This window comes from Cavia porcellus, unplaced genomic scaffold, assembly GCF_034190915.1.
Source record: "Cavia porcellus strain 051 isolate PalLab524CR breed Dunkin Hartley unplaced genomic scaffold, mCavPor4.1 scaffold_9, whole genome shotgun sequence".
NCBI classification, from domain to species: Eukaryota; Metazoa; Chordata; class Mammalia; order Rodentia; family Caviidae; genus Cavia; species Cavia porcellus.
Genome location: NW_026947492.1, coordinates 3,977,392 through 3,999,153, shown reverse-complemented (window position 1 = coordinate 3,999,153; position 21,762 = coordinate 3,977,392). Strand labels below are relative to the sequence as shown.

At 42.8% G+C, this 21,762-nt stretch overlaps 2 protein-coding genes across 5 annotated transcripts in view; one reads left to right on the top strand and one right to left on the bottom strand.

The window, feature by feature from the left end:
* Positions 1-21,762, top strand: part of Btg4 (BTG anti-proliferation factor 4) — a 163,860-nt gene that overhangs the window by 43,700 nt on the left and 98,398 nt on the right. For both annotated transcript variants that reach the window (XM_023566234.2, XM_063255737.1), the window contains exon 3: positions 10,598-10,760. The gene's annotated coding sequence lies outside the window, so the exon portion shown is untranslated. The remainder of the gene's footprint in view (positions 1-10,597; positions 10,761-21,762) is intronic.
* On the bottom strand, positions 901-19,137 carry Layn (layilin). 3 transcript variants are annotated; one of them, XM_063255734.1, is made up of 8 exons: positions 18,870-19,137; positions 18,309-18,332; positions 15,817-16,114; positions 10,098-10,255; positions 6,395-6,427; positions 5,725-5,808; positions 3,598-3,701; positions 901-1,512 (listed from the first exon to the last, which is right to left on the bottom strand). In XM_063255734.1, the coding sequence occupies exons 1-8, from the start codon at positions 18,952-18,954 to the stop codon at positions 1,156-1,158; spliced, it is 1,143 nt and encodes a 380-aa protein (XP_063111804.1). In that variant the 5' UTR covers positions 18,955-19,137; the 3' UTR covers positions 901-1,155. The 3 variants fall into 3 exon arrangements, with proteins under 3 accessions (XP_063111804.1, XP_063111803.1, XP_063111805.1); XM_063255733.1 differs by having other exon boundaries at positions 901-1,519; positions 3,602-3,701; positions 18,870-19,136; XM_063255735.1 differs by lacking the exon at positions 18,309-18,332 and having other exon boundaries at positions 901-1,519; positions 3,602-3,701; positions 18,870-19,135.

Sequence of the window (21,762 nt, the reverse complement as noted above, 5' to 3'; positions counted from 1 at the left end):
ATCCCACATGCTCACTGTTTTTTCTTGAAATGTTATTTTACACAATATACCTTCAGGGCAGGAAGGAGTGATGTGTTTGTTATCTGCTTTGTTACCTGCCCCCATGAGGTAGATAGTTGGACAGAAAGTATGATCAACTGCTCCTGATACTGCTTCCATTTAGTTTACAGCTCTCTATATATGACTAGTTGCTAAACTGTTGAAAATCAAGATATAAGAGGAAAGGTTAGAATGATAAGATTATTAAGCAGATAAAGGGTGACTGGTTGTGATTTAAAAATGGCTTTCAGGTCTTCAAAGTGTGCATAACTGGTGCTAGGCTAAGAAAGGTCTCTGGACTTGGGACTGAAGGTATTTGAAACAGTCAAATGCCTAAAACAAAGGTAGGATTATTTTTACCGTAAGTCATCTGTCAATGCTGCAGTAAAACATGCAGACAGGAAAATGTGTAGTGTCAGGGGTAGAAGTATAAATAAACCCAGAAAAAGAGTCACAAATTTCATTTTTGGTTTCAAAAGTATTACCAAGTTTAGATGTCAGGTCTGTCCAGATTCCCATGTTGCTTCACACATGCTGGCTGTATAATCTGTCTCTTTGTCAGGAGAAAGAAAAAAGGTCTCCTGATGCCACATACAGAGAAAGGGATACAGAAACAGACTAACATTCTACTTCCTACTTGATTTTATCCTTTAAAAAAGAAAAAAGAAACCCATACATGAGAACTGCTGATGTGCAGGCCATCCTGAGCTACCAGACATGGGCTCTGAACAGATTCTGTCTCTGTGATTATGTGTGTTGCTCTATGGAGCAAGGAAAACAGAACCTAGAGATCGCTTTCCTAGTGCCACAGCCACAGCCCTTATCCTTGCAGTTAAAGCACTGTCCCTTGAAAGTCAGAGGTAATCAACTGATTGACATTTATTGAGACTCTACTATGTGCCTGATCCTGGCCAGTGTGGATCCTCATAAGACTGAGCTAGCTGAATGAGAAGCTGGGATAAGGGATACGGGCAGAACTTCGAGATCCAGCAGGATGATGGGATCACATGCTCACCCCAGGTCACCTGATCTGAGCATTCCCATAGACCTGTGTCCTTATTCAAAGTAGGAAAATTTTGCTTCTCATTCTTCTCAGTTCAGTTTTTCTCCCGTATCCTAGTAACCATATATTTCATTTTCCACCCATCCAGACTCCTTACTCCTTCCCCTTTGGTCAGGGGAGAGCTCATAAATGTCATTGGTCACAAATCCACTCTCTGCACTGGCCAGAGTGATAAATCCACTTTCTGAAGGGTTCACAGCCATGTTGTCGTAGTCACAAGACATGTCATCAGGAGTGGCTTCTCCCGAATGAACCCGGAATGAAATGTTCTTCAGGTCCGGCCGGGGCTCAGCTAAGTCAGCTTCACTTTGTTTTCTTATGACATTGTACACTTCTAGATCTGGGTTGTTTTCTTGGTAAAGAGATGGCCAGAGGGTGTGTTGCTCCTTTGTGCTAAGGTCTGGCTGTTCCTGTCTTCTAGGAGGGAAAGAAAACAAGGTTGAGTATTTGAGACCAGGTGACTGAGGACATCCACATGCTTCCTCCTGAGGCAGGAGGAATTAACTCCAAGCAGTCACTAACCTATTCTAGCTGACCTACATAACCTATAGCCTACTGCTTTGGGGTGATAGTGGTGGGGAGAAGCAAACCAGGGAAGTGTTAGTGCAAAGCAACTGTGTATGTGTCGTTCACTGCTGCCAAGGTGTTATGGCTTGTACCTAGACATCCCCCAAAGCCTCATGAAGTCATAGATGGAGCTTTTCAGAAATGGGTGGACTAGTGTGTGAATGTGGACTAAGGGTGTGTGATACTAGATTAGTCCACTCATTGGTTTATTATGGTTCTGGGTTTGGGTAATGGGAAGCCCTAACCTGGGTGTGGCTGGTACTACCCAAAAGGCTGATCGTCTGGATGGGATAAAAAAGGAAAGAGAGCCTCACTGCTTGCTACTTCCTGGCTCCTCTGCCATGAACTATTTTTCCTTTGTGATGTCCCTCTGCCATGCTACCCTGCCCCGGTGCCATCTGACTATGGAATGAAACGTATATACTGCAAGCTGAAATAAATTTTCCTCTTATTTTTTGGGTGTCAGGTATTTTGTTCCAATGTAAGAGTAACTAAGACACAGGGTGCAAGATGCAGGTTATTTTCCCGGGCCTCAGGAGTCCTCAGAGTGTTTAAGAATAGAACTGGATTTTCAAAAAGTCTCTTTAAAAGTCTCATTTTAAAGTGAAATTAGCATGTCCTTCCATTATGATTACTGGTAGTAAACCAGAGCAGAACTAATACCTTTGCCTTTATCATTAACAGAAATTGTATATATTTTCATATCATATCAATTATTATAGTTGCTTTGAAATAGTTTATGCTCATTTTTTCTTCAAGGTTACAGTAATGCTTACCACTAAATATAATTATTATAGTCATGTTTTGGGGGGAAAGATTTTGCTAAACTATATAACAGTGTAATTGTTTCCTCTGCAACCTAGTATATTTCTTTTTATATATTTAAAAATATCATTCCAAGAAGAAATCCATAGTCTTCCCCAGACTGTTATAGGAGTTTGTGGCACAAATCAAGGTTAAAAAATATTTGTAATAGGTAGATTCTGGTTTGAGTCACACAATTCCCAAATCTTGGTGAGGCATTAAATAAAACAAGGAAGGGAATCAAGAACAAACTGCAAAGTAAGCTGTTGGAAATTATATTTGCAGTTTTTGAACTTAATTCTACTTTTAGATTCAAAGGAAATAATAAAATGATACTAATAACAGCTAATATTTAAAATTGTTTATTATATACCTATTTCATGTATTCACTGCTTTAATTATTATAATAATATTTTAAGGAAGTTTTGAAATAAAATAGACTCTATGTTAGAATCTTACTAATTCATCTCAAACTGGTCATCGAAGAGAGTGAAAGCTTAAACTGGACCTTAGTTTTCCTGTTGTGTAATGAGAATACTCTCAGCTTCTTCTGTGCTTACCATGATGACAGGGACTAAAAAGGTACCTGTAAACTGTTTTGGAAAAAACCAAAAACACATGATCTTGACCATAAACAGAGGGTGACTAGGTTACCTAGTGTAGATGTTGTATAACAACTACTCTTGTGTATTCAATTAAAAGAAAAGTCAATTACAAGTAACTTGGCTTTTTCATTGTGAATGAAATGGCTCAGTTTCAGATGCTTACAAGAATGCTTTGGAACACTTCTCGTGCAACCCACCAGTCATCCCTGAGTCAGCAGACACTTTAGAACAAGGGTAGTTTTGCTGGGTGACACATGGATGCAAAGGAAATGAATAACAGTTTCATCCTTGAAGTTGTTTAAACTCTCCCCTCCACACAAAAACAGACTGTGAGATCACACTGTTAATCACAAGTAAGCACAAGTGCTTGGCGTTTCTGAACTCCCTGAGGACACCAGAGACTTTACTCTCAAATCCGGGGGAGGGGGTCATCCTCTTCAACCGCCATGACTTTAACCAAGTCAACAGGGCAAATTTTTTTGTAGAGGATGCACAGGTTTACATGAATGAGGGCTTTACTTGCCTCTTTTTACAGATCCAAACCCAACATATAACTGTGGTGACCACAAGAAGGAGGAGAGGCACGCTGGGGATTAGGATGTAGGCAAGGTTCAGGGGAGCTCCTGAAAAGGAAAGAAGCACTTTGTCAGCACGGGTGATTTTTTTGGAGTGGGTGTGTGTTTTCAAGTCTTAAAAAGCATTGTCAATATAGGGTTTTCCAACGAGAACGTTCCTAGGAAACAGTCACAGTTACCCAAAAAGTCTTCTTGTTCTGCCTTCCTAATGCCCTAAATAATAATGTAAATACATTTAAATTTAGGGTCTCTTGCAAATATTGAACGGGCACTGTTGACATTCAAAGATAAATTTACAGAGAAGAGATTCTGTGTTTCCTGTGTTCCTTAACAGACAGAGGCTGCTGGGGCAGCTTGATGCCTTTGTCTCTAAGGACAGCCATGGCAGTCTGCAGTGTGGGAGCAGAGAAAAAGCGACGAGCCAGAAGTCTCAGTACCATCACCACGAAAGAGAAGGTCACACAGCACTCAGAGGACTGCTTTTCTCAACTTTGTAGTCTTTTAAGATTTACCAGAGATCAACCCCTGGTGGTGGTGGGGTTTGAAAGAAATCAAGGATCTAAAACTAACCACTTCTTCTTCTGCTGATCCAAGAATCCCACCTTCTAGAGGCTGTTGCTTTTATTTTTTCCTAGGAGACTACACACTTCACACCCATCAGAAAACAGAAAACACACTCCAAAGTCCACTTCAATGGCACTTATTACAAACCATAGAAATGCCGCCTACCTTTGCATAGCACTGCGCTTTCCTTGAAGTATTTTCATATATTATAGCTATTGCATAATATTGTTGTATAATAATAAAGTTGGGTCCTGAGGGAGGTTCTAAATCCTTGGAATTTTCTACATACAGCATTGGCTTTGTGATTCTTGAACCTCTCAGGTGGCATCAGAGTTTATTGCAGGACGTGGCTCAGGATGGGGCATGGCCACACTGGGGAGCTGCCACCATGTGACTATAAAGTGGGAGCTCTCAGCATCGTCCTGACTTCTGGAGACTGAGCTGTACCCATGTGACCAGTGTTCAGTTCAGTCACACTGATGTGCCCAGATAAAGCCCAGAAAAAACCTGTGGATGCCAAAGCCCAGTGGAGCTTCCTGGTTAGTGTGATTTTACAGAAGACAAGAAGATCTCCATTTAGAACCTTCCCAGACCTCTTCTTGTGTGGTTTTATTTGGCTGTTTTTGACTGGTATCCTGTATAACAAAATACATAAATACAGGGTTTTCTGAGTTTTGTGAATTGTGCTAGTGAATTACCAAACTTGCGGAGGGGGTTAGAGGCTCCTCCCTGGACTTGGATCCACATAGTTGGGGTGCAGGTGGCCTGAGGACCCCCATACTTGTGGCTGATGTCTGAAGTGTGAGCAGTTGTGAGTTGTGCCTTTGAACAAGGGGGTCTGTGTTAACATGGGTGGTGTCAGAATTACATTGCATATTCTGTTTCACTGTATGGATACAGTAACCCTCTCAGGTAGGTAAGAAAAACATTTCTTCCATTATTAAAGTAATAAAGATGAGGTACAGAAAAATGAAGTGGTTTTTAACAGTTGCCCAGCGACAAAAGCCCAAAGTTTCCTCGTGATACTTTGGGTGAGAGTGAGGTTGAGAGTCCATTAGCACTCGAATCACTCTGTTTCTCTTTCACCTTTTATGACCTAACATTTTAAGTCTTTTTGCCGGTCTGCTCAGTTTGATGCATAGGTGACTATTAATCTCAGGTGTTACGCATCACAGCTTGGCTTTCTCTGCTCTCATTTCTTTATATCTACTGTCTCAGGCCCCACTTGATCTCATTGCCTGTGACTTACTGGTAATTCCCAAAGCTTTGTCTTCGTGCACATCTTTCATTATCTGTCCAGTCTGATCTTCCTGTCACAGCATAGCTCCATCGGCAGATTACAATGATGAAAGCTAAAATTTAGTACTGTTTTCGAAGACACAAGTACCTTGTCTAATTTCATTTTTAAGGAATTGTGAGAAACAACAAAGTAGGGAATGTAAACATAGGTAATTTGTGACCAAAGGAATCCCACTGTCTGTTTTTTCCAGGCAAATGCTGTACATACCTTTGTTTTCTTCAAATGTTTCCTTGGCATCTTCTGTCTGTGTTTCTTTGGGAAGTACAGGTGTTGCTGGCTCTGTTCTCTCACCTAGAGAGAGACATATAGGATTGGGAATGTGGTTGAAACCCAGCTGTGCTATTAGATCTTGTCATGTTCAAAATGGGATGCAAAAAATGGTGTAGCAATTTGGCCAGTGGCATTTATAAACATAGAAAAGTAAAGAGTTGAACTTGATGCTGCAGAAGTTTGTCCTCATCTTCTTGGTGAGATCCTTGCTGCCCGGGATCAGACAACAAAACAACCAATAAGAAGCTGGTACTTCTTATAAAAAATACTAAGGTGCCAAGGAGAAAACCAATGACTTACTTCTAGGACTATAAATAATCAGCATGGTTCATTTCTTGTCTTATTAAATTATTCCCTTCATACTGTCAGTAACAGTAACATCCCAAAATGAACTTGTAACTATTGATTTTCAGTTTTGAAGACGTATATAACAACAGAAAGTAGGAATAAAGTAGTAGTTGTTATGGCTGGTTGTGGTGTAGGACTAAACTGTCTGGGTTAACATAATGGCCTTGAATAATGGCCTGTTGAATAATCTGGTTGTAAATCCATTAAGAGAGTATATAAAACAGCCTAAATTAGCCCAAATTTTAAATAACAGCCTTACCTCCAAGCCTTGTAGAAGGAGCTGTTGGTTTTTCTGCAGCAGAAAAAAAAAAAACAAAATAGTAACTAAATTTTTCTTTCATCTGAATAAAATTAGATTATGACATCCATTGTTACCAGATTATTTGCCGTTACCTGATACCAAGGGCTAGTTAAATCAAAATTACTTCTGCATAAAGACTAACTTATCCCCCAGCTTTAATTTGGTGCTTGCAGTTTCAACAATATCTCCTACTCCCTGTTACACCAGTCCTGGATTTTTTTAAAAGCAATCCAAGATTATTTTATCCATATGTAATGTGTGTAGGTATTAGAGAGGAAAAAACACTGATCTCCAAGCAATGAAAATAGTTGGGGGATTGTGCAGCTCAAAGACAGAGACTGCTGATCAGCTCTGAGCTACTTTAAATACATCTAAGGGCCTCAGGAAAGTGTGACTCAGATAAGCCATGCCAAAGTTTTCCCTTTGCTTGACCTCTTTTCTTGGCAGTGAGTCTCATATCAGTCAGATATCTTGAGGTTCATGGGGATGTGTAACACTGAGATTTTTAAAAGTCATTTTCCCAAGATCCAGATGTCAAATTTATTCTGGTTTCAGAAAATTTTAATTATTAGGCAGGGAGGGAGGAAGGAGAAGGGAGAGAGAGAGAATAGAGGGGATGCTAATGTATTTAAATAATTTTTTAAAATCCACATCTGTAGTGCCTACTATATGAAAAAAATGATTCTAAGTGATTTATAAGAACAAATTCAGTTTTGACAGCTTTATGAGGGAGTTTCATTATTATCTTGGTTTTGTACTTGAAGAAACCAAGATATAGGTAGATTGAATAATTTGCAAATTCATAGCTAGTAAGTAACTGAACCAGGATTTCAACAAAATAAATGAAAATACAATAGTAATGAGACAAAATTAAAATAGTAAGGAGATATAATTGTGCCAGACAGTGAAGAAACAATAGCAAATAATCTTGGACTTTTAAGGTGCTTATATTCTACCGGATGGACAGAAATCTGGATACACAGAATATTAATATAAATTTCATGTTACATTAATATGCATAATATAGCAAACAACATTTCATTGTCTAATTATATTATCTTTCCAAAGTGCAGAATCACAGTAAGCATAGCCCAGCTATGCACCATTTCCATCAGTCCCAGAACATTCATCTTCTGAGCGTCTAATGATTTTTTCTCTGATTTTCCCTAAATATTCTTGTGCCTTTAGCATACTTCAGAAATAATCAGATGTCCAGCTCTGGCCAGCAGGTCACCTATTCTGCGTGACCACATGCTTGAATCTAGGAATAATATCATTTACCCCGTCCCTGCTACTGTGATAACAGGATGCATGCCATCTTGTGAGAACCACAGAAGTAATCTTCCCAAGAAGCGGCTAGGCATGGATGTTTCCAGACTGAATGCCAGCCACACAGTGAAAGGGACAAATCTGGAAACAGGCAGTTAAAGAACTGTGTGAGGAGAAGCACCTGTCCTACTTTTCAGGGGTTCTGAAATCTTTCCAAAATAAATTATTTTTTTAACTTTCTATTTTGAAATAATTTTAGGTTCATGAGAATTTGCAGGAACAGTAGAAAGAAGTCTCATGTGTCATTCACTTTGTCATTTGATCACATTTCTGTGTCTACCAATTTATTTCTATATCGTTACATATAAGAATGTATTCATGTGTACATACTTACATATATTACATTTTTCCACAGTAAACTGCAGACATTGTGCCTGTTTATTCCTAAATACTTCAGACTATATTTAAGAAGGGAGAGGAGCATTCTGTAGGTATCCACAATATAATAAATCAACATTGATATAAGATTGGTATGTAGTCTACAGTCTTTATTCACTTTCTGTTAATTCTAACAATGCCACTTATAGGACACCATCATCTTCACTGTCACCACCTCTACCATCATTATGATCCAGGATCCAACTCAGGATGACTTGCTTCACTTAGCTGCTGTAAGAGAGGGTGACGTTTAATTTGCGCCTGAAGGGTGAGAATGAGTTGGCTGGGAAAGGGTGAGGGGTGTTCCGTGCAGGGGAACAGCACTGAGTGCAGAGGTGTTGCAGTAGGATGGGAGAGAAGCAGCAGAAGGATACAAGCTCTGATCATGCCGACCCTTTCCTTGCAATGCTATATGGTATGAACTTATTCTGAGGATAAGAAGCCACATAAAAGCAATGTGCTAGTTATTCTCCGTATACCCTCCTCCCTTTACTGGATCCAGGCTCTGTGTCCTGGAAGGCTGCTTTCTACCACCTACTCTACTGGGAATCCCTTGTCCTTTGCTTTCTGAGTTATTCGATGAAAGGCAAAAGCAGGAGATCAGAGGGTAAGAGGAGAGAAAAGTCACTATATTTATTCTTCATCACCTTCCCGTGTCACTATGGTTTGCTAGGAGGTACCTTCCTGTAGGTACTTTGCCATCTCTTGTTTTTTGCCTACACTACTGAAAATGTGCTTTTTATTTAAACTCTTTGAGAGTATCATCTTTTCTGTCCAGAACTCAGTCTAAATAATGTAGGCAATGGCAAACATGATGAAGAATATGATTTCTTTTTAGAAAGGTATCATTTTATTTAAAAAATATAAAATGCTGTTAAATCAAATTTCAAAATCTCTATTTCAAAAAATGTTAAAGAAGCACACACATTTAAACCATAGTGCTAATAGAATGTAGTTAACAAAAGTGAAGAGAAACCAGTTTGTAACTCTGATCTCACTGCTTTAAGAAGGTGACTGGCTAACTAAGCCAGCCTATCTTTATAAGCTCCTGCCTGGAAAACTCTGCATGATGGGAGGACCAGGTTCCTGAGAAAGTAATTCATCTGATGGTGTGAGAAGGGAAAAAAAATTTTTTCAGCAGCAAAAACTTGCCCAAGCAGAGTCCAATTTAAACCATTTTAAAATGACAGTGTTACTTAGTCTCAAACTAGATAAAACCAAGTCACTCTACTGCTATCAGGAAAGAATGCAGAACTGGGGCCAAGCAGTTGGCCTCAGGGAAGTGAGAAACTTTAGGGATGGATTGAATCAGCAGAAGTTTAAATATAACTCCATTCTATAAAAGAGTCTGGAAACCTTGGCAATGTGAGACTATGGCTATAAGCCGGTCCAAGACCCTTAAAGGTCTAGAAGCAAATCCAAGTTAGTTGGCAAGGCATACACAGAGGCACTGGTCTGGGAGATTAAGCTTGTTCACCAAAGCATCTGCCATCTCTACCAGTGCCAGAGAAATCGGTGCACTTTATCATTTGCTTTCCCTGGTTATTATTGTGTTTCCTTAAATGATTAAAAAATCTCACATGACTGTTAGAGAATTTGTAGGAAAAATGGTCAGGTAATTCCAAACTCCTACAACAACCTCACATTTGGAACAAGTAAGAATTTGTGTTTTTAAAAGAAGATAACAAGTCTTTCATTTCACACTAATATTAGATCCTTCTTTTTTTCCATCCTTTCTCTTAGCATCTGAGACTTTCCCTTTGCTAAAATTACTCTTGAGTGAGGAATTGTCACTGCATGTCTCTTTACAAGAATTCTCAAAGTTTAGCAGTGCCGGAATTTGTAATAAACTTTCTCGGTGACCACATAACAAATTCTTGGCACTAGCAACTGTTTATAAAAGGAGAGGGGATGTTGAACAGTTAGTCACGTAGCTTGGGAGGGGATTCATTACCATCAGAGTATTTGCAAATGAAATTGTTTTTCATGTTGCATCGGTCATCATTCCACTGGAACATGTAGGGGCCCCCGATGCCAGCAGGTGCTGATGGCTGGTGGTACATGACCACACAGATCTCACTGCCACAGGAAGGCTCATCCACATACCAGTTCCTGTAGGAAAAGGATCAAGAATGGAGGCACAGGAGAAACATGCCAAGGCTTTCAAGCCTTCATTTTCCTATCAGGTTTCACTGAGTCGTGAACATAAGATGCTGCTTCAGAGCACAAGGAGATAGATGAGAATCGAAGCCCTGCTAATAACCAGAACCCCATGCTTTCTAATATGAACACCACAATCAATCATCTGATATTTACCACATCTTTACAGGGAAGAATGTTACCTTATGATGTCTGCAAAGTAGTTATGAGAAAAGCAGTGAACAGCGTCAGATGGATGGCCTACCTTATTTCTGTTTTGCTTTTTGCTAATTGGGTTTTGTTTCTCTTTTCTAGAGATCAGATGTCCCGAAGAGTCATGATGTATCTCATGCAGAATGAGCCCCTCTTCCATCTCATCTACTTTCTAACAGCCACAACTGCCTTCCCAGCCTGGCAGGCAGATGGAAGTTCAGGCATCTGAGCAAAACATCCCAAGATACAGCGGCTGTCAAAGCAGGTGAGGAAGTGGGTAAAGGCAGGAGCCATTTCCACTTGATCAGGCTGATAAACCCTTCAGCCTCCACTGCCAGATGTCTTATCTTTCTCTCTGTAGCTCTCTGAATAGGTGCATTCATATCCTTAGCTTCACTTTCCAGAGGTACCTGGAATTAAATGGTTCTGCCACCTAGTTGGGTATATGAGTGGCAGGTTAAAGTCTTGGATCCCATAGGGCAGTGTTGGCAAAGCTACAGCATACATGCCACAGCAGGCACACAAAGCCCTTTCTATTGGCACATGAGCCCAGTAGCTCCAGCAGTTAAGCATCAGTTAAGTTGTTTTTTCCAAATTAAAACTTCAGCATTTAATTGCAGTGTTGGCACTTTGAGATAAATAAGTGAGTTTCGGGTTGCAGTATGGACACTCAGTTGCTAAAAGGTTCACCATCACTGCCATAGGGAGTCTAACTCTGCAAGCATCTACCGCACGTATTACTTCTGGCTCAGGCTTTGCAGTCTTTCTGATTTCCCATCTGAGTCGTTTTTCTCCAGGTTTGGCATCTTGCCCTGAAACCCAGACCACTTAGCTGGCACTGTTGCTTTGTCTCACTCTTGTCAGATTCCCTCCTAAGCAAAGAGATAGCTAAAAGAAAGGGCTCCTGGAAACACTACATATGGCTCTGCTTCAGTCCTGTGTTGTAGTCAGCCAAAAGGAAAATCATTTGTTGTACCCAGCAGGTATTTCTGGAATAGCTGGACTTGGAATGAGTATTTCTTGGACATTCTGCCTGTACTGCTGGGGGCCTGATGAAGGCTGAGCTTTGTGCCTCATTAATTACCTCCAGCCCATTTTCTAATTCCATTGGCCCTCTCCATTAACCTTATGGATTTATGTTATTTAGTCTCAAAGATAGATGGACTATTATGGCTGGCGTATACTTTTTGGACTTGAGCCAGTTTTCAGATTCAGAACTCACTGATTGAAGGAGAGCCCAGCGCCCAGGAGGAAAGACCCTGTCACATTGTGGCAGATGCACACAATAACCATTTCTCTTACCTTTTCCCCCAAGGACCCTCTGCATACTAATTCATAGCCATATCCAGGAGAAGGGGGTATAGCCAAATTTTACAGTGAACGTTTGACACACGGTTTAAGTTGACGCTGATACTCGGACTTGAACTGTCATCAGAGCTACTTTAGGAGAGTGGGAGCTGTGGGGGTCAGGTATTAAATAGAGAATCAGCTCATGGTAGGACCCAGCCAGTAGTCATTGTCCCGGTCCTCACAGTAATTGAAGAGACCTATTCGATAGGTGATGCAATTCTGCATTGGTTCCTTAGCCTATCACAGTTGAGGCCAAGTAGAAGCTTCTTAAGTTGCACTTCTCGCTACCCCATCCAAGGCACTAAATAAAAAATATCTTATCCAGGAGAAGATGGCAGAAAATAATTCACCCTGAAGATCTAGAATATGCAGGACACTGTTTCCCATCGTATCTCTATTTAATTCACTAGTCTAACTCCTGCAAAAATCAGGCAGATCTTAAGAATGATAATAGAGTAGCACATACTCGACCCAGTACAATCCCTGATTGTAGTTGCTGTGTCACATATAATACTTTGGGTATTTAGTATGCAGAATCTGGTGAACATCTTTTTTAAAAGTCTGTATCAGAACGAGAACAGTTTGTGTTCCTAGAGAATGGACAACAATATACCCTCATGGTCTTGCCTCAAGACTATATTGATTTTTCTCACCTTGCATCATAATATGGTATGAAGAGGCCTGGATTTCTAGACAGTCTGTGTAAAATCACATTTACCATTATATTGCTGACATCATGCCAATTGGAGCAGATGAGCAAGAATCAGTACATTGGATGCCCTTAGCTTACTAAGGGTTAGGGTTAGCTCACATGCTTCCCAGAGTGGAAGGTAAGCCCCATGAATATTCAAGGGACTTCTACTTCATTAAAATGTACCAGTGTCCAGTGATCTACAGAATGCTGTAACATCCCTTTCAAGTTAACAAATTGTTCTTTTTTTTTTTTTATATCGGTTCTGGGGATCGAACTCATGCCCGCCTGCTTGCAAGGCAGGTGCTTATGCCGCTGAGCTAAATCCCCAAGTTAACAAATTGTTATATCATTCAATAATTTGAAGAAAGGAGGTGGCTTGGCAGGTTGCTTGAAGTTCTAGGAGCAGGATATTTCTCACCTGGGAACAGTGCTGTGGCCCAGATATCAGCTGACATGAAATTTGGTCAGCTTTGAGTGAGATTCAGTGCAGAAAAGGACTCTGAAACAGGTTTTGGAGCAGACTTGCAACTTGGCCCCATATGATCCATCATACCCTTTTATAAGTATTGAAAGCATCACAGGGTAGGGTTCTGGAGCAAGGCCATTCCATCTGTAGTTGAGAAGTAGTCACTTAAAAAAAAAACTCATGGTTTTCTACTAAGTAAGGAGCATCAACCAAGAAATGGTGTAGCCCAACCTGCCTGTCATGAGTTACGTGATGTCAGGCAAACCTTATCAGAAGTTGGCGAGGCCATAATTAATCCATTGTAAGATAGAAGAGGTCTGTCTGTCTAGCACCAAAGGGCCCTGTGTAACCAGGGAGAGCACACTGTCCTGCTAGCTACTATTGCTGTTCCAGAGCTCTTCCCTCAGCTCACACCTACAGTGCCTGCAAGAGTCCCTTATGACCAGCTGATGTAGGCAGCCTAAACTTGTTTCATGGCTGGGCCAAGCTAACTAAGGGTGAACAAACTGCAGTGGACAGCAGCTGCACCGCATCTGCACTCAGAGGTGGCCTTGGAAGATTCTGGTAAGGCGACGCTCTCCCATTGGCCAGAGTTTTAGTTGATGCATTGGGTTAACCACCTTCTATCGAAATAGAAGTTATTGGAAGTTAGATGTATAAAAACTCAGGGGAAAAGCAAATAGCATGGCCAACCAATAAAAGGGAAAGGGCTAAAATATTGGGGATAAGGAATGTCTGCAGAGAATGATGTGCACAAATGTATAGGGATGAACATAAGTGAAAAATTTTATGTCATATGTAAACCTCACCAGGGAGCAACTATCGAAGTGACACTCAACAGCCAAGGAGCAAAATGACTCTGATAGGTGATGCTAGCCATCCTGTTGGCAGCCACCCCAGCCACCTGAGTACCAGTAAAATAGATATGTGAGTGCAATAATCACAGTGGGAGGAGAGTGGAGGTTACACATGGGCACAACACATGGCTCCTGATCACCAACACTGATCTGGACACTACTCCTGCCACATGTCCAGCCTTCCAGAAGTAGGGAATCAGTGCTGTCTCTGACAGCACAAACACTTGAAGAAACCAACATGGCGAGTTAAGTACATTGGAATCCTGAAAGGATAATGATACATTTTGGTAGGAACAGATGCATAGTCTGGGAATGGGTTTGCCTTTCCTGCCATAGGGCCTTAGTCAGCCCTGCTATCCAAAGGTATACACAGTATTTAACTCATCAAAACAGGATTACAAATAACATCTTATCGGACAAAAGACCTACTTTATACTAAAGAAGGTGTGGGAATAGGTGCTTGGCCATGGGTTTTACTAGTCAAATCACAAATTGCACCACCCCAAAGCTCCCAGCTTGAAAGAGTGATGGAATAAAAAAAAAAAAAAAAGAGTGATGGAATAGCCTTGGTACTCACTTGCTGAATTGACAGTCAATAAGAAAGTGCATGAACTGTGGCCTGAGAAGTGGAAGGTGACTAGGCCAGAGATGGGGGTCTGGGGCAGGACACAAAGGCAGCCACTGGGACCAGAAGAGGTGGGGGGATCTGGACTGGGCAGGAGGGGAAGAAGGTCAGTAGGTATCAGTTATAGCCCTGGGACCAGCTGCAGTGACAGGAACTATAGTTTACTCTGTTAATCTTCCTTTTCAAAAAGAGCCTCAGGAAGGGAGGCCCATGAGAATACTAGACGAGGATCTGACTGACACGGTGGGTAGACATAGTGGGTACTGACGTTCTGTCTGAAATGTGACATTCTTCTTTTGACTGATAATGACTTTAGTTTCTTCATAATGATTTTATATTTATGTATTGTCTGCCTAGGTCTTTTCCCACTTTATCTTTTGAGAGTCTTAGTGCTTTATTGATTTATATAAACTATCATAAAAAGATATTAATTCTTTGTTAGAATTTTTACAGACATTTTCCTAGTCCTGTGTCTGTCTCCTAATTTTAATATATTTTCAATATTTAGGTGAGTGAGCATTAGTGTCTTGGGGTGGTGGATTTGGGAGATTCCCATAAACTGTGGCCTTCCTAAAGTCCCCACCCTTGGCCACTCCATGAAGGCTGATCTTGGGCTCAGATTTCTTGCCCATTATCACATTTCACTAAGGTCTGGAGTCCAGCTTTATGGACCTTCAGTCTCTTAATAGGTGTCATGGATTATGTCTGTGGCCCCCAGGCCTCCTGAGTTTGCACCTGCATTTGTGATTGGTTCATTGTCTAGTGCTTGGATTGATGGTGTCAGTGCTCCACCCACATAGGGGTGGAGCCAGGATGTGGTATAATGGCAGGAAGAAGGTGTGTCTTGCTCTTTTGCCGGTTTTTGCCTTGCTGTTTGCAGCTACCATGAACTGTGGCCCAGCCATGCCCGCCTGCCTTAGAGCCAACTGAGTGTGGACTGAAACCTCCAAAAACTGTAAGAAATAAACCTTTCCCTTCCCAACTTGGGCTTCAGGTATTCTGTCTCAGAGAGGAGTAAAAAGTAACTAAGACAATAGGGTTGCAGTCCAAAACATCAGATAGTCAGAATCACTGACTTCAAGCATTGTGTGCCATTGAACCTATTCTGCTCGGCTTTAGCCACCTGACTAGAACTCAGGTCATTAGTTTGGCCAAAGCCAAGGCTGAGCTCACTACCTTCGCCGTACTGCTCTGGTCAGTGGCTGTTACTATATGCTGGTTTCTGCCAGGCCTGTCTTTTCTCCTTCTCCATGGGTCCTGCACCGTGGATCTAGCTGCCTCTTCTGAGTTACATTATGAGGATCAGCTCTGTGGGTTCCACACACTCACCTAAATTTTGATGTGCTGCCATCAGTCCAAGCATAAAGGTCCTGGCAGGCTGTACTATTGCTTTGTTTCTCTTCATGCCTTCTGAGCCCAATCCAGAAATCACCATCAGATGCCAAGAGATTTTCAATGAACGTTTTTATCAGTTTCTGTTCATCTTCAGACTCGATGCTGACTAGCTGGCCCCCATCCCTCCTGCAGGCTTCTTTGGCTTCCTCAAAGTCAAGTCTTCGAGAAGCATCACGGAAGTAAATGACTTTATAACAAGGCCTCTGTGTCCCTCCTCGGCAGACCAGCTGGCCTGCAGAAAAAAGAAGGCAAACCTTTCAATGTCCACAAAAAGTACACTAGGAAAGGGGATGACTGTATCTCTGGGCAGCAATTCTGATTACTCATCAGCAGACTGTTAGCATGTCAGTGAGTTCCAGTGATTTAAACTCCAGTGTTCATATTGTATAAGGACGCCACATTTTTTTTCCCATTACAAATTCTTGGAAAGTAGACATTGCTATCTTTTAAAAGAGAGATTGATGAAGATTGATGGTTTCATATAAGGCACACAAATAACACTTTAAAGCCATTAGGAACTCTCAGGGGAGTAGTGTGTCTTGAAGTAATTATCTTTGTTGAGTGTGGTTCCTTTGTTGAGTGGCATTCTAAAGTCAGGTATGAATTCCTTTGCCTCTGCAACAGAACTAATTTACTCAATCTCTCATGTGAGCAGAAGTAACAGTATTAGATCTACAGGATTTTCTGCTACTGATGGTTCTCTGACTCAAAGACAACAGCTAAGGTTTACTGACCTTTTCCATAGCAAAGGCTTTATATTTACATACCTACCTTATCTCATTTAACCCTCCTAACCAACTCTGATGCAGATATTGTTTATGCCACATTTTATAAATGAGAAAACCAAGACTCAGAGTAACTAAATAATTTGGCTAAGGTCAGATTGTTAGCTATCTGCAGCACTGTCCAAGCCAAAATACTGATTTGATGTCAAAGTCATGAACTATGCTTCTGGCTTCCCACTCTACCCTAGATGTAGTGTGTACTGGGAGTCTGTGTAGTATCACTCATCTGATTGACACCCGAAGGGCTGAGCTCTATTACAGAAAAAATGAACAGGATTTTACTGAGAAACTAGTAACAGACTACCGATATATGCTGTCCTGCTTTGTGTCTGGGTGGTTGAAGGTTTGCTGCAACTAAGATCTTAGTTCCTTTGTCATTCTTTTATTTTTGTCTTTTGTTCCTTCTTCACTCATTACCCTTGTTCACTCAACATGTATTGAGCTGGGTGCTGAGATACAGAAACAAGTGCTGGTTCCTAGCCCAAGGGAGCACACAGCATGTTTCTGGATCTAAAGGCACAAAATGAAAACCACATCTCAATAAGGCGAGTAGTCCCTGCAGGGAGAGAGCTGAACCGCGGGCTGCGGGTGTGAACTGCTATCACAGAGTGAGGGGTAAGGAATTTTTGAGACTCTCTTTCCAGAACTTCTGGAATGTTCTCATTTTCCAAACTTGCTTTGCAGCAGAGGAAGACGCCAAATAGCTTTCACTATCCTCAATATTGTCCAGAATACAGGGCAAAAGGCCACAGACAGTTAACTACTTTATGGGTGAGAGCACATACAGAGGGTCCAGAAAGCTCCAGTGAATTTTTATTTTCTATTTCTTCTCTATTAGTTTTGATAAAGAATTTCTCAAAAAGAAACACATTAGAAGAGTGTTGGGCCTTTTCCCCTTCCCTGCCATTTTTAACAAAAAGCTACTGTTGCTAAATAGAACCACTCTAACTGGACAGGTTCATAGCAAATTAGAAAGGCCCCAAAGGAAAAGGGTGTTGTCACCAAGAGATATTCCCGAGAGGCTGTGCTGAGGGGTGCTTGGGGGAGGAGGCTGGGCTGGCCAAGATTCTGTGATTCCTCAAAGGTGGCTCCAAAATCAGTAGAGCAAAGGCAAACATCCCGTGACCAGCATAACATAAGCTGGAGGTGAGTTCACTGGCAGCCCTCACTTTCCATGCCGGACTGTCAAAGGGAAACATAACACCTTAGTGGAGTTTCCTGTATGGTCCATCCTGACCACAGGGCAAGTCCACTTCAGCGAATGCCAGAGAGACCCAGAGCTGGACGGAGGCCAAGAGCCCATGTGGCTCCCCCGCCTTCAGGAAGTGTCTTTCTCCTCATTGGCAGGAAGGGGAAGCACGGGCGGGCCTTCTGCCCCCTACCACCAAGCCCCAAGCCTAGCTGCCCCAGGCCAAGCAGCTCAGTTCAGTTGCGCTTCCCTTTTGCTTCTCGCACCCAACCCCGTCCCCGTCCTGAAACCAATTTTAGATTCCTTAAATCAGCCTTATAGCTGGGATGCCCGAGTGGAGGAAGTTCCTGTACTCCTCGGTCTCTCCGATAAAGCTGTGGGCTGCCAGGCGCAGACATTCTCCCCTTAACGTGCAGAACAACTGAAAGAGGCGAGAAGCCAGATCACAGTACCTCCTCTAGGGTCCAAGTGCGAGGCTGATGGCCGAGAGAAGGAAGGAAGCAGACAGTCATTCCCCGGAGTCAGGCGGGGCGCGTCCCGCGCTCTCCAGGCTGCTTTTGCGACCTCTAAGCGCTTTCCTTTCAGGAGCCGGAGCCAGCCAGCCTCCCCCCGGGCACGGTGTAGCAGGCAGGGGTGCAGACTCCCTGCGCCGCCGTCCGCCTGGGGTGAGTTGGGAGCCTGCCCGCACGGGGCGGGGGTTCTTAGGCGCTCAGCGGAGCGGGCCGAGGGCTCCCGCTGGAGCAAGTTTGCTCCCTGCCGCACCCAGACGGCGTCCTCCGACCCACCCGGGAACGCTGGGCCGCGAGCGCACTTGTTTTCCAGGATACTCCGGGAACTGGACTCAGACCAGGACAACTGGTCCCGGGAAGCAGGGCTCCCTAGGGGCGGGGTCCGGGGACAGCAGTTGTGGGGTACCCAGCGGTGGGTCAGAGAAGGGCAGCAACAGCTGGGGTGCAGGGGGTGCCCGTGGCCTAACCTGTCCCGGCCACAGCTCCTCCGGCTGGAGTACTCACCGCTTTGCAGGCGACCCTCCGCGTCGCGAAGCCCCGCCAGCAGCACCGCCAGCAGCACGGGCCGCAGCGCCGTCCCCGGACGCATGACCCGAGCCCGCTGCGCCCTCGGGCACCCGGGCGCGCCGGCAGTGGAGCGGGCAGAGTGGCGGCGGCGTGCGGGACAACTGCGAGCGCAGCGTCCGCATCTCCCGAGGACGGTCGGACCCGGCTCCGGGAGCGGGCGGGGAAGGCGCAGTCAGCGTGCAGCCCCTCCGCCCCTCGGGACGTCACTGCGGAGAGGGCAGCGCCGCGCCGGGCCCGCCCCACGGTCTCCTCCCGCGCCACACTTCGCGGTCGGGGAGTCCCGCTCCTCCGAGCTTCCCCGGGAGATCCCGAGTTTGCCTCCTGCACAAGGTGGGGGCAAGTCCCAGGATGGTTTCTCTGAGACAGCAAGAAGAACTCAGTGTGGCGAAAACCAGCGCCTCGCCTGGGTTCTCCAGGGTCTGAGAGTGTGGGGAAGTCATATAGCTACCCAGAGTTCAGTAGGCTGCAGTCCCAGCCTCGGGGCCACCGTGGAGAAGCAAGTGTCTGCGTGGAGAACAAGAGCTCATGCGGGCGGGGTGTCTCTCGGCCATGAGAGGTGAGGGCATGGCATGGATTAATGACCATGAACTGGAGTTGCGGGTGAAGAGAGTGACATCTAATGATAGACCCCGGATTTCAGCAAGAAGGGCACATGATGGGAAGTGAGGGTGAAGGCTCTGGAATTCAGTTTTGGACTGGTGACCGAGGAAGAAGACCCCTCTAGGAGAGAAGGATTGAACTCCCTCCAGAAAATCTGTTTTTAACCAACCTAGCCCACAATGTGTGCTCCCTCTCTTAATCCCCCACAGCGGGTTCTTATAATAAACAAAATATCTTCAAATACATTCAAATAACAAAGCAGGCCTGTTGTTCAAAGCCTAAGGCCCTAAGCAGCAGAAGGTTCCTTACCTTTCCACACCGTGCTGTGGTGAAGCATAGTAGAAGCCTTATTATCTGGGCCAAGAACTTCTCGATTTTGATCTTTTGCTTACCTACTCATCCTGCTTTTCCTAAGAAGAGTCAAGACAGCTCCTAAGACTTTGAGCCACTGATGTTCAAGGCCCTGCAGGCAGGCCGGACTCAAAGCTGGGAGGGGAGGAATTGACAGCTCTTCTCTGTATGGTGAGAGACTGTCTCACAGCCAACACACACACTCTCTAGAAAGTCTTAGTTATGGAAACAAGCAGAGAGAGAACAGATAGGCTAGAAAGAAGCACTGAAGTGGCATCTGATGTTCTGTTTCAAATTCTGCTTTTCTTCATTTATTATCTGTGTGGTCACTGGCAAGTTTTTGCCACTAAGTCTCATTTGATTCGTAATAATATTGTTTTCTTAGGAGTTTTGCAAGGGTTGGGCAAGGCAAATATGTCTATGGATATGCAGGTAATTGGGTATCTAACATTAAAAGGATTAAGGATGTTAATGTTAAAAGGATTAATTTCCAGTATTACAACATGTAGTGCAATTTGAGTCATTGCTTTGTCCAAATAATTAAGTAGACTTTAAATTGATACCCTGACTTTAATCCATATTGACTTTTTATTTTGGTACCAGGAATCGAACTCAGGACCTCACACTTGCTAGGCAGTCACTTGTGCCACTGAAGGCTAAATCCTTAGCCCTCAGATTGACTTTTTTAGGTATGAAATCAAACACTTTTGGTAGGCTTCATAATGATCCAAATTCTTCACACCTTCCTGTACACAGTCTTTACTTGCAGTTCTAGTTACTGAAGAGGTACAGTGTATTTTCCTATCCTTTTGTGTTTAACCATATGCTTGACTTGTTTGGTCAACAAAATGAGCCAGAGAGTATTTTTGTTTATTCCCTTATTTACCTTCAGTCTCTCAAAGAAGCACACCTCAGCTATTTCACTAGTGTGTGAATATTCCTGTGAGGTTGGAACAGAGCTACCCCAATTGACAGATTTGTACTATAACAGAGCTGCACTGGGTATTGTAGCCTGAAGCAGAACCCACCTGATATACACATGTAACAGCATAGTAAGTGATGTTTTAGGCCTGTTTGTTACACAGTATGGTTGCAACAGCAAATGATCACACCTGGAAATGTATGGAGGTGTCACTAGGGGAGGGTTTGTTGCCAAGAAAGCTTGTGAAGAGGAATTTTTTGAGGGTGGGTGTAAAAATTACCTTGGACCAGGATCCAATCCTTAGTTTGACAAGCTCAACCTTAATTAACAGGTGATATGTTGGGTGTCCCTTATCAAAAACACTTGGGACCAGAAACATTTTGGATTTTGGAATACTTGCATATACCTAAAGAAATATGTTAGGGATAGGACTCAAGTCTAAACACACAATTTATGTTTCATATATACTTTATACACAGAGCCTGAAGGTAATTGTATACAATATATAATATTTGACTGCATTCCTCAAGAGGTCAGGTGTAAAAATTTCTACTTGTGATCGTGATGTTTGTGTTCAAAAGGTTTTTGGATTTTAGAATTTTTTTGATTTTATGTTATTGGATTAGGTATGCTCAATATGTTATGTTTATACACACTGAGAAATATAATCACCAGATAAACTGATATTTGTGTTGGCCTGTTGGACTCACACTCTTGTTTGGACAAGAAAAAATTTCTCAGCAAGCATGGAATCAGAAGAAAAGGAATTGTTTATGAGGAATTAGAGAAAGTTTAGGCTTTGCTAACTTGTTATGTTCATCTTTATGGTGAAGATCTGTCTGACAAATATATCAACTTCACAGGATGCCTTTTATTCCTGATAGTATTAGGATTTATAACTTTTATAACTTTCAAAATTTACTTTGCTAGGTCTGATTGTCTTTTTGCAAATAATAT

What these genes read in the sequence shown, in the direction of transcription:
- Layn (XM_063255733.1), bottom strand. Translation starts at nt 18,954, where the DNA reads ATGCGTCCGGGGACGGCGCTGCGGCCCGTGCTGCTGGCGGTGCTGCTG. An exon ending in GGAGGGTCGCCTGCAAAGCG is followed by an intron (nt 18,333 to 18,869) that starts GTGAGTACTCCA and finishes CTCGGCCATCAG; the next exon opens with CCTCGCACTTGGACCCTAGA. An exon ending in CATTTGCAAATACTCTGATG is followed by an intron (nt 6,428 to 10,097) that starts GTAATGAATCCC and finishes TTTCTGCTGCAG; the next exon opens with AAAAACCAACAGCTCCTTCT.